This window comes from Opisthocomus hoazin, chromosome 7 (genome assembly GCF_030867145.1).
Source record: "Opisthocomus hoazin isolate bOpiHoa1 chromosome 7, bOpiHoa1.hap1, whole genome shotgun sequence".
Classification (NCBI taxonomy): domain Eukaryota; kingdom Metazoa; phylum Chordata; class Aves; order Opisthocomiformes; family Opisthocomidae; genus Opisthocomus; species Opisthocomus hoazin.
Window position 1 is genome coordinate 73,455,863 of NC_134420.1, and position 17,648 is coordinate 73,473,510.

Sequence of the window (17,648 nt, forward strand, 5' to 3'; positions counted from 1 at the left end):
CTAAAATAACTAATACATACTGACAACCTTACTTGTGAAAATTAAGAAGTGATGATTAAATATGCATGCGTGCAGGAATGGAAGTGCAACATTTCTATTAGGATCAGCCGGGGAAGATTTGTATTTTTGTGTTGAGCTCGTTTCAGTGATGTTTAATTAGCCCTGAATAGCTGCTGAGGGAAGTACCTTGCAGAATTTATTTAATATAATATTCCTGACGTAAGTGTTTTTTGACTAAAGAAAAAAAGCTTACAATTAATTAGAGTATTAATTCCATAGTATTACCTGGCTGTGTATGCAGATTTTATTTTCCTCCTTGAAAAAAAAAAATCTAGTAAGAGAGCTATAAGGTTATTTGCCTTTTATGCTGTTCCTTTTCTAAATTATAAGTGTCTCTAGCACATGATAATAGCTGTAGTTAGATCAGTCTGAGATGAGTACATGTCAGATGAGGTTCGAGATAATTGATGCTGTAAATATCCCGCCAGTGGAAAGGTAGACCGTATTAATGGCGTGAAAATTCAGTCTGTCTGTAGCAGTCTGATTTGAGCCGTAAGAGAAATAAGCCTAGATTATGCAAAGCACCAAGTTTATGGCTTACGATGTCTCTCAAATTTGTTATTGCTAACTGGAATATTCCCCTTCTGCCAACTGTACGGGTCTGAAAACTTCCCTGGCAGGCGGTTTGTTCTGTAGGCAGTTTCTCTGGAAGGTGAGGTCTTGCTGCTGCTCTGAGGAGACGTGGTGTGGGTTGTCTCGTTAGAGCCAGAACTGCACTTCTTCACTTGATAGCCCTTACCTGAGGAGCAAAAGGGGCAGGGGGAGGCTCAGCCCTGGGAGCCGGCACGCGTGGAGCTGCCAGGAGCGCTGCAGAAGGCAGCTGACCAAGCAGCTCAAGGTCTTCCACCTGCAGAACTATACATTATTTTGTATTGTTAGAGTAACAGAGTTAATAAAACTTGTTTTCTTGAGGTCGGTGTCCTTCCTCCCCGCACCTTCAGCTCCCTTCCCTCTCCCTAAGTCTCGCTGTTCCCCGCAGTCTCCCCGGCAGCTCCGTGATAACGGGCTCTGCCGAGGGCACCCATGGGTGCTCGCTGACTGCCTGCTCAGCTCACCGTGCAGTGTTTCCCTCGGCTGATCTGAGCCTTGCTTCAGTACCCAGAATCACAGAATGGTAGGGGCTGGGAGGGACCTCTGTGGGTCATCTAGTCCAATCCTCCATGCATACACCAATTTTATAGAACGTGCTGCAGGTTAATTATCTGTGGGATCTCAATCCCCATTTGATATTTTGCTAGAAGAAGCTAAAAGGCTCAGCAGGTTTTGGGGAAGGGAGGTTTTGCAGATGGGCGGTGAAATGCAATTATCTGAGGAAGCAAATCTTAGCGGCTGGTTGGCATTCAGCTGCCTTTACATGCTATAATAATGTTGTGCTATGGAATTTTTGCTGATGATGCAAAACTGATGGGCATCATCAGCGTGGAGAGAAGCAAGATGTGGACTAGATGACCTCCAAGGGTCCCTTCCAAGGTGGACAGGATTTTAGCTAACTGTCCTGAGATCGACTGGCTGGGGAATTTCTTTCCAGGTGGGGGAAAGAGTTCACTTGTCTGGGATCAGGCATGGGCACTAAATATTCTGAGCAGGTTCACTTTCCTCTTCCTCTTTGCTGTAGCTTTGCTTGATTTGTCATCTTCATTTGCCTCCAAGGAGATTCTTACATGCCCTCCTTTTTTCATCATCCACTCACCGTTATTTATTTCCTCTAGTCCTGGCTTTCTTTTTATTTCCCTTCCCCTAAAATGCATATTTTGTATTCTGTTCAAGTAAAACTGGGAAGAAATATGGTCGTCTTTAGGAGTAGAGATTGCGGGGAAAGTATGGAGAGCACTGGTGAGATTTCTGTACTGACATTTTTAATGGTAAAGAGTTTAAGACTGGAAAATAAATGTGAACCTTGGAAGAGTAGAGCATATACGAGGCAGGGGGAAGGAAACCTGGCACTTTCTGTTATACAGGTATGAACTGTCAGATATATATTCTTTTTCTGAACTAAAATGTTTTTGTGCTCATTTTAGAACATATAAAGTCCAGAAGAAGGCAGTAAGAGAGCAGTGGAGTGTTTTCAGGAGCCCCTGGTCTCCAAGGCACACTATTTGCACGCAGTATGTTCAGAATGTAGTTTTTAACAGGGATTTAAACTTTGTGCGTATAGTCTCTAGAAGAATGTTACTGAAACCCTTCACTGGAGATGGATGTGGTCTAGAACTAGACCTTCTTAACCCGGTTTGATGTTCATTACTTCAATAAAATTAAGTTTCTTTTCTTTAAAAAATGAAGGAGCAAGTGTTAATTAGGTTTGGGATTATGCAACCAATAATTACTTTTCCCATTAAAAAGTTCAATTTGTAACAATTATTCCTAGTGAGGTGCCCTGCATGTCAGGGGGCCTTTAGTATTATTGCCTGTTTCTCCTGGCTTGACTGGTAAATACTTTTTTTCTTTTGTAACATAATCTTCTGTTTGTTATGGGTGCAGAAAACATTAAAAGACAAGGTTACCTGTTTAAAAAACAAGAATAATAACAAGGTGGTTGTTGCAGAGTTGCTCCTCAAGCGGTTGTGTACACTGGGAGAAGAATTTGTGTTGCCTGAAGACTGTCCAACTCCTGAACGCTTATGTCTGAATCTCAGTTCATAAAAGGAAGATAAATTGCTGGGAAGTGAAGACCTTGTAGCAGAGTCAGACGTTGTGCGTGCTGTTGCGACTGCTGTCCTGTTATCTAGCTGTCTCTTCGGTCCCTGCGGTGTAGGGCTGGCGTTAACTCTCGTTTCCTACGCGCGTTGTTTAGGGACCATCGAGGTTCATCAGTGTTTGTCGTAGCCATGGCCGGCGAGGTGCGGAACCAAAGGGTGCTGACACTCCGGTGTAGTCTAATGCAAGTGGAACGAAAAGAGAGTTTAAATAACTCTGTTTCTTGATTCAAGTGTACTTGATTTAATGATAATGATCTGGAATTCTTTAATCAACTCTCATTACATTTTTTCATAAAACTTAATATTGGAATTGACCATGACACCAGTCTAGTTTGACTGCCTTTATCTTACAGCCCTGTCTGGCTTTCAGTGTAATTATTTGTAGGTCACTAAAAAACATCTGGTCTTGCTTTGAAGCGGTGAGGAGTCCTCTATATGCCCAGGAAGTCTGTTCTTATGCTCAACTGCTTTATATTCAAAAAAATACATCAGATTCTCTCCCATACCGAACAGGGTTTCCTTCAGTTTCTGGCTATTGTTGCTGCTTGTATACATTACAAAAAAAGCTCTTCTGTACCTGCTGTTTTCCCACCATGAGGTGCTTACATCCTATAATAAAGTTACCATTCAGTCTTCTTTTCTGAGAAATTAAATGCGTCTCGCTCTTTGCATCTTTTGCTGCGAGCAGAAGTCATAAGTACTTTTTCTAGTGCATAACTACTCTTCTATTGCTCTTTTCTTTGCCCTTTAATTTCTTGATGTTGCTGAACAATGGCTGACATCAGATTAGGATCCTGTACTCAGGTCACCAGTTCCATAGAAGACAGAAAACTATATCCTTACTCTCCGTGCACGCGGGATCCCAGCATCCCATCTACTCCAGAGCTGTGCTGAGAGGCCTTTGCCTGTGTCTCTCTGGCCGGTGCCAGGGTACAGTCTTGCACTGCTAGCCTCAGTTATGAGTTCATGGATGTATATCACAGAATCCCAGCATGGTAGGGGTTGGAAGGGACCTCTGTGGGTCACCCAGCCCAACCCCCTGCCCAAGCAGGGTCACCCAGAGCAGGCTGAATGGCACTGCGTCCAGGCGGGGCTGGAATATCTCCAGAGAAGGAGACTCCACAGCCTCCCTGCGCAGCCTGGGCCAGGGCTCCGTCACCCTCAGAGGGAAGAAGTTCTTCCTCATCTTCAGCTGGAACTTCCTCTGCTTCAGTTTGTGCCCGTTGCCCCTTGTCCCGTCGCTGGGCACCACTGGAAAGAGTCTGGCCCCATCCTCCTGACCCCCACCCTGCAGATATTTGTAAGTATATATTAGGTCCCCTCTCAGCCTTCTCTTCTCCAGGCTGAACAAGCCCAGTTCCCTCAGCCTCTCCTCGTAGGAGAGATGCTCCAGTCTCCTCCTCATCCTCGCAGCCCTCCACTGGACTGTCTCCAGTAGCTCCTCATCTTTCTTGAACTGAGGACCCCAGAACTGGACACAGTACTGCAGATGGGGCCTCACCAGGGCAGAGTAGAGGGGGAGGAGAACCTCCCTCGACCTACTGGCCATACTCCTCCTAATGCACCCCAGGGTCCCGAGCATCCGACTCTTCATTATTTGGGAAATCCACTGATCTTTGTAGAAATTCCGTATTGTAGTAAGCGTTCCTGTTTTTGGCTGCTTGTGCTGTAAATGCCAAATCCTCAGCACCGGTGTATCTGCTGTCCAGGGACTCCATGCTAATTTCATCTCATAAATAATGAGAATTGGCTAAGTTTGGTGTCCTTGGTTAAAAAAAAAACAAAAAGCTGTTGCTGCCCTCTTGCAGGGCTGTATGCCCTGTGCCATCCTCCCCACGTCATCAGGACGTGCAGGTATCAACAGTTCATCCAGTGGATGGGGTTTATAAGGGTTTCAATCAGTCTATTTACAACTTCATCAAAAGAAGAAAGCAAACGTTTACCCCGTAAAACGACATCACCAAGTGTTCATTACATTTCTCCTCTTGGATTCTTTGTTGACAGAGTGCAGCCCTTGGTACAGCACGGCAATCAGACGTGGGCTGGAGCCGCGCGGGGTGTTGTTGACTCTGGAGGTCATTCGGTTCGTCCTTTGGTGTTTGAGCATGTTAGCAGCCTGCCAGCTTGGGTCTGATCTGCCCAAAGTGGTGCTGGAAATCAACACGAGCTCATCGGTGGTGTCCCAGGGTCACCCTCGTAGTCTTGTGGCAGTAAGGCAGGAAGGCTTCCTTGCTTATGGGATCTGGCCGGGTAAGCGACGCTTGCTCTCTGCTCTTGTGCCGGTGCTGCACATGCAATGCAGCACTGCAGATGCATCAGAAAGCTCTTTTAAAGGGCTGTAGAGGGGAAAATATCTCATATGGAGCTCCAGGTAACTTGGCTCCCCTGTTTCCAGCTTGTTTGGAGCTCTTCTGTCTCCACGCTGCATGTGCTAATGGGTGGCATGCAAGACAGCTCGTTATCCTTTTCAGAGGTATGCAAGAAATAGGTATTTGTTGAATTTCTGTGCATTTTCTAAATTGTGTGTAATTGCTTTATGTCATACAGTACCACAAAGCACTTCAAACCTACGTAATTATCGATGGCTTGTGCTAGGTCAAGAAGGCTATAGTGAGGAAAACAGGATGAAAAACACTGTACTTTAATATTTAAGAATAACTTACAAGTTAGGCAGTCTAAATATATGCGTCACTGCTGTCTCCTCTCTGGCTGTCTTGATGAAGCTGTTTCAATCAGTTTACCAGATGCGTGCTTTATTATTATCCTGACTTCCAAGCGTTGCTTGCTTTGAACATCTGAAGACAAAGACAGCTAATTAACAAATGAAATCAGCAAGCTGTGTAGTCCCAGCAGTTGAAAAAAGGACGATATAGCAAATATAGCCCTTGATCCTCCGCTCCTGTTTCTATGTGTGAAACTCCCCTGGAGCTAGGGGGAGTCTTGCAGGAGGTGGTCTGCTTTTCCTGCTCGCAGACGGTGCCGTGCCTCCAGTGCTTTGCAATTCAGCGTAGAGAGGATATTAATATATTAATAGTGTCTGCCACACTTCTTTGCACCTTCCACACCAACATCTCCAACCATGGTGGTGCAATCCACAGCGCATTTAGATTAGACCCATTTTGAAGAGCTCATACTGGGGTTTCTGTTTGTTCAAGAGCTTAGGGATGTGTGAAGGGAATTCCTCCAGTACAGCGCTTAGCGTGCCTGTGCCATCTGGGTTTTGGAATCTGTTTGGTTCAATTCAAAGATTAAAGACTGAAAAATTGAACCTAATGGTGGCATAAACCTCTGTGGAAAACATACTTCTGTAATTATTTTCATATTGATTAATAGACTTTAACTGCCTAGCAACACCCATGACTTCAATTTAATTTAAAGAATGATTAGTCAGTTAACTCTTCATAATTTGATCAACGCAAAGTGAAAATTTTTGTGGTTTTTTTTTTCCTCTTGTAAAGCACTTGAGAAATTCATCTTGTTGAGCTTCCCGATGCTAGATCTTTCTCCGTCACAGTAAGATCTCCCTGTCTCCTCAGTGATTTCCTCTCGTTCCTCCTCCCAGGTTAGTTTCTCTGCAATATCTGAGGTCCATAGCTTCCCTCCCAGATTTCCGAGTCCCTGACTGTTCCAGTGCTGCTAGGGAAGAACACCCACCCACAGATACTTACACATATGCACAGAGCTTTAAATAGGTTTTTTTTTTTTTGAAGTCTATTTGGAAATTTGAATATCAACTAGAATTCAATTAGACATTGAAACCAGAGCTCTGTAGAGCTTTCACAATCAAAGCCACCGAGGTCAGGTGGCTTTAAAATAGCCTGTCTAAAGGCAATGAATTTGGCAGTTGCATGCCCCCGTTGTGATAACTCTGCAGAATACCTTGGCAGCAGTATGAAAAAAGCATACTTCGTATTACGTTCGCAGCTCTACGCGCTGCCTGAGCGAAATACGGTCTTCCAGAACAAACCAGTAAAACATTTGTCCAGCCCTGCCCAGCATGGAAAATGGAAATCCCTGCCCAGATGGAAAAATCAGTCAAGTTCTGCTGTGCAAATGTTCTATTAATTGACCATTATGAAATGCTTTGGCAGAGGGCTTGCTGAATTAGCATTCCCAACTGAAATCTCTTTGAGGTTTCCTTATACTCTTACCGAAATCCATCCATCATAGCTCATGGTATCATGGAGTAATTTAGGTTGGAAAGGACCTCTAGTCCAACCCCTCAAACCAGGGCCAACTTTGCTGTTAGGTTGGAAAGACCTCTTGTCCAACCCCTTGCTCAAACCAGGGCCAACTTCAGAGTTAGGTCAGATTGCTCAGGACTGTGTCTAGTCAAGATAAGGATGTCCCCGAGGATGATGTTCCACAGCCTCTCTGGACACTTGTCTGATTGTACGGGGAATTTTTTTTTCACCTGTAACTAGGACGAATTTATCTTGGTGCTACTTATGACTATCGGCTCATGGTCTTTTAGTCTGCACCTCTAAGAAGAGTTTGCCTTCATCTTCTCTATAACTTACCAGTAGTCAGTAAGCAGAAATTAGATCATTCCTTCATGCTATCTTCACCAGGCTGGCCAAATCCAGCTACTCCAGCATCTGCTTTTGTGACACCTGATCCAACCCTCTTATAATCATGGTGGTTTCCTCTGCACTTGCTCCACTATGTCCACGTCTTGACCTGGACAGAGTGCTCACAGATGTGGGATAGAGGAGAAGGATCCTTTCCCTGGACCTGCTGGCTGCACTCATGCTATTGCAGCCTGGGGTGTAGTTGGCCCTGTTCACCCCCTCTTCAGCTTCTCCACCAGGACCTCCAAGGCCTCTTCTGCAAAGGTGTCTTCTGGCTGGTCAGCCTCAGCCTACCTGCTTTGTGTTGGGGTGTTGATTGCAACCTTACCCTGGCAGGCCTTGCCTTAAGTTCTGTTTTTAGTGGTTTAGTCTGTCTAGTCTTGATTAACTTCATCAAAATGAAGCTGAGTCAAGACTTGGACTTGTTGCGTGTTTCACCTGAGGGCATGCACCTTCATCTGAGGGTGAGGGATTCCAGGAGTGGTCCCCTGGCTCGGTGTTGGAGGCTCTTGGCAGCCGGTCATCCTTGTTTGTGGTCGAAGGATGTGCTTCAACAAGTAGATGCCAGAAAGCGTTCATGTGTGAAATGTTCTGTTATTCATCAAAATACAGGGAACAGGTGTGTTGGCCTAGAAATTGAAGCAATCTAATTTCCTTCTTTTTATTTTGTATTGCATGAGTAGAAGACATAACGTTTCAGCAATCTCATCTCTTCTCAAATGCTACTGTGATTTAAAATGACCTTTAAAACAAAAATGAATTCTCATTAGAAAATGCCATCCTAATTTGGAGCAACAGTTTCATAATTTGTTTCTGTGATATTAAATTAAATGTTTTATTGAGTAGAATAAAGGTAACATTTGCTTAAAATCTGTGCGCTATTACAAGATATTATTGCTTGAATTATTCCAAATTTTGGAATGTTTTGTTTCTAATTAATCAAGAGACTCTCAACCTTTCTTCTTGTTATGCAAATCAAAATATAAGCATCTAAAGAATAATTTTTAAGTGTAAACTGCTTTTCAGTGTGAAAGTTTGAAACATGCTAATCTATTCAGATTGTTAATGATGACCATCCTTTAATAATCCCCTAGTTTATAAAACTATCAACCGCCCAAATTGTTGAGGAACTGCTATGCTGATGGTCCATCTGGCGCAATACACTGCGGTGGTTGCGGTGGTGTTCGGCTGGCACTTGGTGAAAGGACATGGGAGCAAAATGCATGTGATGCTTCCCCCAAGACCACTGTCCTTGTTTCCAACACCATTGGAAAGGGACTCGAAAGGGGAGCATGGTCACGTTCCCTCTGACACTGGTGATCATGCTAAGATCTGAGAACCTCGTTCAGCATCTCACTGAATCGTGGCCTCAAATAAATCTGATGAATTGGCATTTGGATGGTTACTCACACAAGACTTTGCAAAAATAGGGTTAAATTTGCGGATGAGTAATTAAGAAATACTTAAAGCATTATTTATATTTTGCTTTATGGAAGAAGCACTGCTGATAAAGTTCTGAAATTGTTTCAGTCAAGGCTGAGTCGCGCATGGGAAGCTGCTGTCACGGTGTGTGTGCAGACCGGGTCAGTACAGCTATAACTGGGCAAGTTGTTCCCACGCTCTGTGGGTAGCGGCATCTGTGCCTCTGTTGTAGCTGCAGGAGCCAAACCTGGGCATACCTTTGAAACACAGGCGCTCAGCGTACCAACAACTTGCCCTTGGCTGCCAGCCCTCCACGTAGGGTTACTTCTACCTAAAGCTCACTGGAGAATTGCTGACCACCTTACTTGGAGGTTGAGTGGTTTTAACCACTGCTTAGTAAAAGTGGCCATTGCCTTTTTTACTTTGGTTTGTTTTTTTTTTTTTTCCTTCTTCATCATAACTGTACCTCCACGGAAAGCTCCTAGTAAACAATAGTAAAACCCTGCAAACGGGAATCTACTTGTTCCTGATGGAACCAAGCCCAGTAATGAATTGGGTGTACTCACATTCCAAGGGCTATCGTTATTTCTCCCCTATATAAGATGAGTGAATTCTGTTGTGGAGGTCTGATTTTCTGTGAGCTGACGCGGTGGGAGTAATTATATCCTATCTGTGTTTTAATCAAGAGAAGTGTGTTCTACAGCCTGTGATGAATTTACCTGCTTGAAGTTAAATGCATGTAACTGAAAGAAGGGAATATGCATTAAATTACTGTATTAAATTGCTGCTTTTAAGGAAAACAGATGCATGCACATGATCTGTGTTCTAGTGGATCCTACCATTAGGATGCAAATTAGTCTGTCTATTTATTTCCAAAGCTTTATAAACTGTTTTGTCTAAGCGACGTTTAAATTAAAATCATACATAAGAAACAAGTAGTAAAGATGAAAACCAGATGAAACCTAAGCGTTGGTGGGAACTACCGAAATACAATTGTCATTAGCATGTACGATATCGTATTTATTGCTATATCCCAAAGTCGGAGTTGTGAGTGAAGATCCAGGTATGCTAGGTCCTGTGCAGGCAAAAAACAAACTCTAAAACTGGATTCTGCTGCAAAAAGTCCTAAAATGTGCCTTTGTGGCTTTTTCAGCTGGATGGCCTCTCTTTTGCTCTTGACCGGTGCAGAAGGCGATGCACGCGCTTCCCGTTGTAGAACCATCGCGGGACCAGCTGAAGCCTGACTTCATCGCGGGGTTTTTTTTTCTGTCTTTCCAGATTTGGACGATCCAATAGTAACGGTACACCAGAGCATCGGGGAAGCGAAAGAGCAGTTTTACTATGAGAGAACGGTGTTTCTCCGGTGCGTCGCCAACTCCAATCCGCCCGTTCGGTACAGCTGGCGACGCGGCCAGGAGGTGTTGCTGCAAGGGTCTGATAAAGGAGTGGAGATCTATGAGCCCTTCTTTACCCAGGTAGGGAAGCAGGTACAGTATTTTATTCCTTCCTGAGGCTAATTTAGATTAGCCAGAGTTTTTGCAAACTGAGCTGTCTGCACATCCCTGCTGGGTTGGTGGTGTGGGGAAGTGGGCATACAAATAACTACACCCCGGCACAAATGCATCCATGTATCATTAGAAGACTTCTTAATAAAAAAAGGTCTTTTTAAATTTTTGTAGAATTATAAAATAGGGGATTCGGGGAAGATACACAGTGAGTGCTATCTGCGGGAGCGCCTTTAAAGTCATTTCGCTTGGGTGCTGTAAGCCCCCACCTCGGATTTGGCTGCTATTTCCTAATCGTTTCCAATACATTGCAAAGGGATTCCGCACCGAAGTTACAGCCTGAAAAGCTTTTCAGGAAGGCTGAGCTCTATGGCAACTCCCTGTGTTGTGGGGTTTTTATTTATTTTTTTATTTATTCTGCCTTTCACTTCTTTGAATACAAGTTTTTGTTCCGGAATTACACACTTAAAAGATGAGGTGGCAAGAATGGAAAGAAGTGCTTTTTAAAGTCTTCCTACTCCCGCTCACAGCCGTGAAGGGAGACTGGGCCGTGAAGAGAGTCTGTCAGATTAGATCAGATTCATTTGTTGTTAGCATATTTGCACAGCCACAGAAGAAAAAGGTGGCCTATCCTATTGTCTGTGGACAAAAGTATATGCAAAAAAAAAAAAGTAGGAAAAAGGGAGAAAAAATTGTTTTGGAAAATCTCAAGCAATAACGAGTAAAGACAGAGGTGAAAAATGCCGCATAATTTGGTCTTCACAGCAGAAAGCAACCTGCAACTTCCATAAATAATTTTCAGCTAATGATTTGAGAGCACCTTCATTTTTTCTATTTATTGTACTTGACAGCTTTATATTGCTACAATGGCTTGGTATTTTACTGAGAAATGTGTAGCCTGGAACCTTGCAGAAGTGAGAATTAGATTACAGAGTCAAGTCGTTGGTCTCCTCAATGTGATGAGATTATTTTTAATTTAACAGGTACAGACCCAGTCTAGCAAATCTGTGGTTTGTTTTCTTGGACTCAAGTGTGTAAACTGGAATTTTTTAATGTTTCAATTAGAAAGTGAAAGGCTCTCTTTATATAGGACTTATTGTTTTATATCTCAGTATGGAAATGCTGATGATTACCTTCCCTATCATCTAATATGAACATATCTAGTAAAATGTGTCACATGAAATTAAATTCAAGATTAAAAAAAAAATATTTCTAGGTTACTAGGAGCATTCTTCCTAGAATCTGTTTGGACTGAATTAATGAATAAACCAGTTGGTCATGTTGATAGTGGAAAACTATATACATAACCTTTTTACATTTATTGGAGGTCAGGTTGAATTAGTGTATCGTCTCGGTGTGCCTGCAAGATCTGATATATGATTGTATCGTCTCTCTCATCCGGAGGGACCTGGACAAGCTGGAGAGGTGAGCTTGTGTGAACCTCAGCAGGTTCAACAAGGCCAAGGGCAGAGTCCTGCACCTGGGTCAGGGCAACCCCTGCTATCGTATCAATACAGGCTGGGGGATGAAGGCATGGAGAGCAGCCCTGAGGAGAAGGACCTGGGGGTGCTGCGTGATGAGAAGCTCAGCGTGACCCAGCAGTGTGTGCTGGCAGCCCAGCAGGCCAACCGTACCCTGGGCTGCATCCCCAGCAGCGCAGGCACAGGGCGAGGGAGGGGATTCTGCCCCTCTGCCCCGCTCTGCTGAGACCCCCCGGGAGTCCTGGGTCCAGCTCTGGAGCCCTCAGCACAGGACAGAGCTGGAGCTGTGGGAGCGGGGCCAGAGGAGGCCCCAGCCATGATGCGAGGGCTGGAACCCCTCTGCTGGGAGGAAAGGCTGGGAGAGCTGGGACTGCTCAGGCTGGGGAGGAGAAGGCTGCGGGGAGACCTGAGAGCAGCTGCCAGTGCCTGGAGGGGCTGCGAGAGAGCTGGAGAGGGGCTGTGACAAGGGCATGGGGTGATAGGACAAGGGGGGGTGGCTTTAAACTAAGGGAGGGTAGATTCAGACTGGATATAAGGAAGAAATGTTTTGTGATGAGGGTGGTGAGACCCTGGCACAGGTTGCCCAGAGAAGTGTTTGATGCCCCATCCCTGGAAACATTGAAGGCCAGGTTGGACGGGGCTCTGAGCACCCTGATCCGGTTGAAGATGTCCCTGCTTACTGCAGGGGGGTTGGTCTAGATGGTCTCTAAATGTTGCTTCAAACCCAAACCATTCCATGGTTCTATGTTTGTAAATGATGTAATTAGAGGTTCAAGGGTCATAAACATCTACTGCACATCTCTGCATCGTTGGTTCAGCTTGTGATAGGGCAACAAACAGTGAGAGCTGATGTGAGGAGGGATAGGGGGGTTCTGACTGCAGAGCATCAAGAGAGATGAATTTGAGATGGCGCTTTTTGGTGATTGCTTTGAATGTGGATTATCAGTCTGAAAATCAAATGAAATGTAAAGGAAAACAAGTAGTAACACAATTAAATTGTCTAAGGTATTGTACCCACAAAAGGCTAGTTTTTCTTTCTGGTCGTTTTCTTGTTTTATTAAATCATAGAAGACACCTGGAAAACCAGGCATACACAAATAAATTCTTGAACTTTAACAGATTTTTCTTTTGTTGATGCATCAGGTGATGTCAGCTACTCATTTTAGCCACCATGGGGAAAAGAATTGAACAACCATGCACATACTCATCTGTGGGACTGTTTGAAATACTGCACTTTTCAAAACAAAAATCTCGATACAGATTTTTTTTTCCTAAGACATTGCGTCATCCTCATTGCACATTGTAATTGCAAAGCCTGAATAGAAGATTAAATTTGCTGTATTTACAATAATTAAGCAATTAGACATAATTAGACTAATTATCCAAACCAGTGAAGAAAATATATACATTTTTATAAATGTCTGTCATGTGGGGACGTGATCCAGAATCCCATTGTGAGTTCAGCCCACCAGTTCAGCTTGGAGTCCACAGCTAAGGAACGAAGTGATGGGACACAGCTGCTCTCTGTTCCCAGCACTCAATGACTTTGGGAGCTGTGTTCCTCCTAACCTGGATGAGGTCTTTCTCTAGCCCAGATAAACCTCTTCTGAAAGCAGGATCTTTATCTGTAGGACCAGCCTTCCGAAGGCTTGGCCTTGCAACCACTAAATCAGCACGTGTTTAATTTTAATCTCATAATTTCTGTGGGACTGGTCACACATGCGAAGAACTTCAGTTCCAATACTCCAAACATCTACGAAGCTTGATTTGAATGATTGCTTCGTTCTTATCTGGCTAGCTGTCTCTTCTCTTTTATTGTTTTTTTGCTAGTAAATGTATTTTCATAAACTACCATATTTTTGCTTATATAGGCCTGGGCAGTTGGTGCAGAGGATATTGTTAAAAAAAAAAAATGTTGCTTGAGCTGTGGTCATAATAAAAGTTGTTTAGCTTTAACAGGACACGTGATAATGAACATTTTCCACAGTTTGCTCTATTGATGCTTTGTGAGCTCGTTCGGAGTGTCTGCCTCCCCGGACTGGCTTCTGCCTTTGCCTCGTCCAAGGATAATACATTTTTAGCTTATCACTATAAACACAGGCAAAGACTCAAAGCGGGCGGCTGGAGCAGGAGATTGAAAGCCCGAGGAAGTTTGTTATTTTAACACTAAAATGAATAATGTGCAGGTATGGATACATATAGATTTATCTGATGTTTTCGCAGCCCTCTGTGCATCCTCACGCCCGAGACCCTGCTGTGCTCTGCAGTGCATTCTTCCTCCCCGCTCCGTCCCACGGCAGCTCTGCGTGCTCGGGGTTTTGTATCGAACGCTCCTTTCGGCTTTTTGTTACTCTCGTTGCTAACAACGCTGTGAGATTTTGCGTACATATTTCAGCAGCTTGCTTTTTTTCCCTCGGAGTTTCTGGTTCTGCTGTGCCCATTTCGTGTAGTGCTGCAGTGGAAATCTCGTATGTTCCAGTTTTCTCTTGATTGTGTCTGAAGGAACTCCTGCATTACATATCCCGTTCAGGTCCCTGCTCCATCATTTATGCTGCTGGCTAAAAATAAAATCCATCAGCAGCTCATTTTCAAAGAAAAACAGCAGGATTCCTGTACCTTGTGATTTTTTTTTCATCATGTAGATTGTACCTTAAGATATAGTATCCTGGAGAATGCTATGGCTTGAAAGACTCTGTCAAACCAATTTCCCCCTCGCTGCTCTCTTTTGCCTTTAATAGGTAAGTGGGGCTACGGTTTTAGGTTATGCCAGCTGCCATTCTTTCAGAACATGAAATAAAATATGTTTTCTGGGCCACTTCAGTGTCTGCTTCTAATTAGCCACCTCTGCATCTTCCTCTTGCCTCCTGAAAGCCAGTCGTGGCATAGCCCATGCCCCTGCTTGTCCCTCCGCCGCCGTCTCTTCCTAACACGCTCTCTCGCCCACGCAGGGAGAGACAAAGATCCTGAAGCTGAAGAACCTCCGACCTCAGGACTACGCGAACTACAGCTGCATTGCCTCGGTGAGGAATGTCTGCAGCATCCCGGACAAGATGGTGTCCTTCCGACTCTCCAATAAAACAGGTGGGCCTCCAGCACCGACCTTCCCCGCTCGTTTGATGTCCCCCTGGTCCTCTGCGTTTCGATGTTCTTGCCTTGCATGAGACCTGTGTGACCGTCTGTGCAAGGGTAGGAGCTATTCAGGAGCCAGTTGTACAAGCCTTTTTCAGGTGTTTTCTTTTTTCTCACCAAAGTTAGGATTTGAAGAAGAGTTTTGATTTTATTGCAGTCAATATTTGTCACTCTCTGGATTTTATATCGGGATTTGCCCTTTCCTCCAGAATCAGGGGGTCCCACTGTTGTGGATGGACTTCAAAGGAGGTGGTGTGGCATGGGAAGAGGAAGGGGCAGCTCAGTGCAGGCTGGGCATAGAGCGAAAACAATCTTGCTCCAAACACACTCAATTACTTCTTTCAGTGCTTGCTGAAAGCTAGTTATTTTTGGTCAACAAAAGATTTTAGGAAAAAAAATAAATTCAACCTTTTTATATTCTTTCATTGATTTAAACGATAGATTTTATATGATTCATTTGATATATTCTCCCGTTGATTTAAACATTGATTTCTTGCATTGATTTAAACAAAAGTGTTTTCTTTCATATTTAATTGATCCAAATGAAAATATTCAAGCGGTTGTGCCGAAATGTTTTGCGGGAGCATAATTAGGCGTTTGTCTGTCTCTGACCGAGCTGCCTCCGTGTCGTGGCGTTTCTCGTGCCTTTGCTCTTTTCTTTGGGCTTGTTCCGGGCTGAGCAAGCGGTCAGGTGTCTGTCTCCCTCTCTTCAGGGCTGTATCGCCGGTATCTACCTCGAGAGCCTCACGCCAGTCGTTGCTCACGAGAAGTGCAATTGGGAAAGCTGGTTTCCAGGAGGAAGGAAATGATAGATTTTAACTCTCCTGATGGCTCCGGGTCCAGGATCCGCAGGGGAAGTGTCTGAAATGGTTCACAAACCTGGCGCCAAAGAGCTGAGTCTTCAGCTAACATTTCTAAATAATTAGAATTTTCAGAGAAATGCTTTCTGGAGAACAGTTCTGCAGGAAAATGTGTAACCTTTGAAGGCTGCAGGTTAGATTTCGCTGGGTCATGCCTTAATAGCGTGTGCCTCAGGGCATGGAGAACAGGTAGCAGATGAACGAAACAGTAGCGGCATTAACAAGCTGAGTGCGTTTAAGATGAACTATGAATTTTATTTACGCTTTCACATTTCACCTTATTTCTGTCCTCACGGCTTTATTCCAAGGGGTTGCCTTCGGTTTTTTTCTGAATTTCGGGTTTGACAGCAGGGACTTCAAAACTGTGGTGCCCTGACTGTGCAGAACCCACTGCACAGCAAAGTCGCAGTTCAGCTTCCAAGCTGCCACGGGCAGCAGGGGAATTAGTGAGCTCTGAAGGTAGCTGGCAAAATGATTTGGAAGCTCTTAATTTGCGCTCTCATTAATTTTGCCAGGAAGAAAATATCATAATGTGAGGCTTGTCCCTCATTAGTTGCTCTGATTTTGTGCCAGAAAGGGCATGAAATCCTGTGTGCCGTGGAGAGGTGTAGCTGATGGGTGGGAGCTGCTTTCCTCTCGACACCGGTAATAACTTATCCGCCTTCATCCCTGAGGACAAGGGGTGAGAGCTGTTACCACTCACGTTTGTCAGAGCGATGGTTTTGCTGTCAGAGCCAGAACAGTTTCTGGCCATGTTGGACCTCATCTACAACAGAAGTTTGTTTGTGTTACAGTACTGGAGGAACATCGAGTAGCATAACTATTCTGAAATAAAAACAGGTGATCATGACTGAATTTTGCAACAAGAATGAATGATTTCCACCTTAAAAATGTCATGGTTATTTTGGGAGAAAAGTGTCTTGATACACTGACAGGAATTGCTCTTCTGGAGTTATTTCCAAAGTAAACAAGGCTGAAAAATGATAAAGATTCGCTCCTTCTCATGAAGAACTTGGTGGCAACCATCATCAAGGGCAAGATTAAATACTTACAGTAATTACTGCAACGACTCATGAAAGACAATGACTAATGTGTTGATGACTCTGGGACAAAACTTTGCCCATTTGGTATGACTTAATCTGATATAGCTCTTTGCTAGAACTTCACCTGGTGTAACTTCATAGAAGTGTTATGTATTGTAAATCCAGAGTAATCTGGGATAAATCCAAAGTGATGAAAATCAGAACCTGAAGTTGATACTCTGTTTTAGTATAGATCAGTCCTAGCCCGTCCATTTGTTTTAATTTAAAGCTGGAGGCATGTAATGGAGATGCTTGTCTAAGAGAAGCAAAGGAGAGTCAAACAGAAGGGTCTGTAAGGTGGCAAACTTCCATGATGTTTATTGTAGTTAATGTGGCTAGAAGTGAATTGAAGTTCGGCTGTAAGTTATGTGATCCTAAGGTAAAATTGCTGGTAATTTGGCTATTCTGCGTTTATCAGGTCTGTAAGCATAACTGGGAGAAGTTTTTGTTGAACTTAGGTGTTACTGACGAGAGAAATGACTGGGGTGAATAGCTGAGGCTCACAGCAGCTGTGGGTTTCCATCTCGTTCCAGTTGTGATTTGGCTCACTGGGTACAGGTTACATGACATGGGGACAGCAGCAGACATGGTTTAGCAGGCATGGTGGTGTTGGGTTGACGACTGGACTTGATGATCAAGAAGGTCTTTTCCAACCTTAATGATTCTGCGATTTGTCAGGCTCCCTTTCACTGACCGACCTGTGAGTGAAGCTGGGGAGGTTTTTCCCCACCATGGATGTGCATGGCAGTTTGGCTTGCTCAGGGAGACCAGCTGTCCCAGCAGCCAGATGGGGTTTGTGAGGGTTTGTGGCCCATCTGCGTGTGGTGGCTAGCCGTTCTCGA

At 44.1% G+C, this 17,648-nt stretch overlaps 1 protein-coding gene across 1 annotated transcript in view; it reads left to right on the forward strand.

Annotated features, from left to right (window-relative positions):
- MDGA2 (MAM domain containing glycosylphosphatidylinositol anchor 2) overlaps positions 1-17,648 on the forward strand; it is a 436,731-nt gene that overhangs the window by 217,572 nt on the left and 201,511 nt on the right. Inside the window, exons 4-5 of the mRNA XM_075427304.1 lie at positions 10,028-10,224; positions 14,684-14,816. Coding sequence (XP_075283419.1) covers positions 10,028-10,224; positions 14,684-14,816 — 330 coding nt within the window. The remainder of the gene's footprint in view (positions 1-10,027; positions 10,225-14,683; positions 14,817-17,648) is intronic.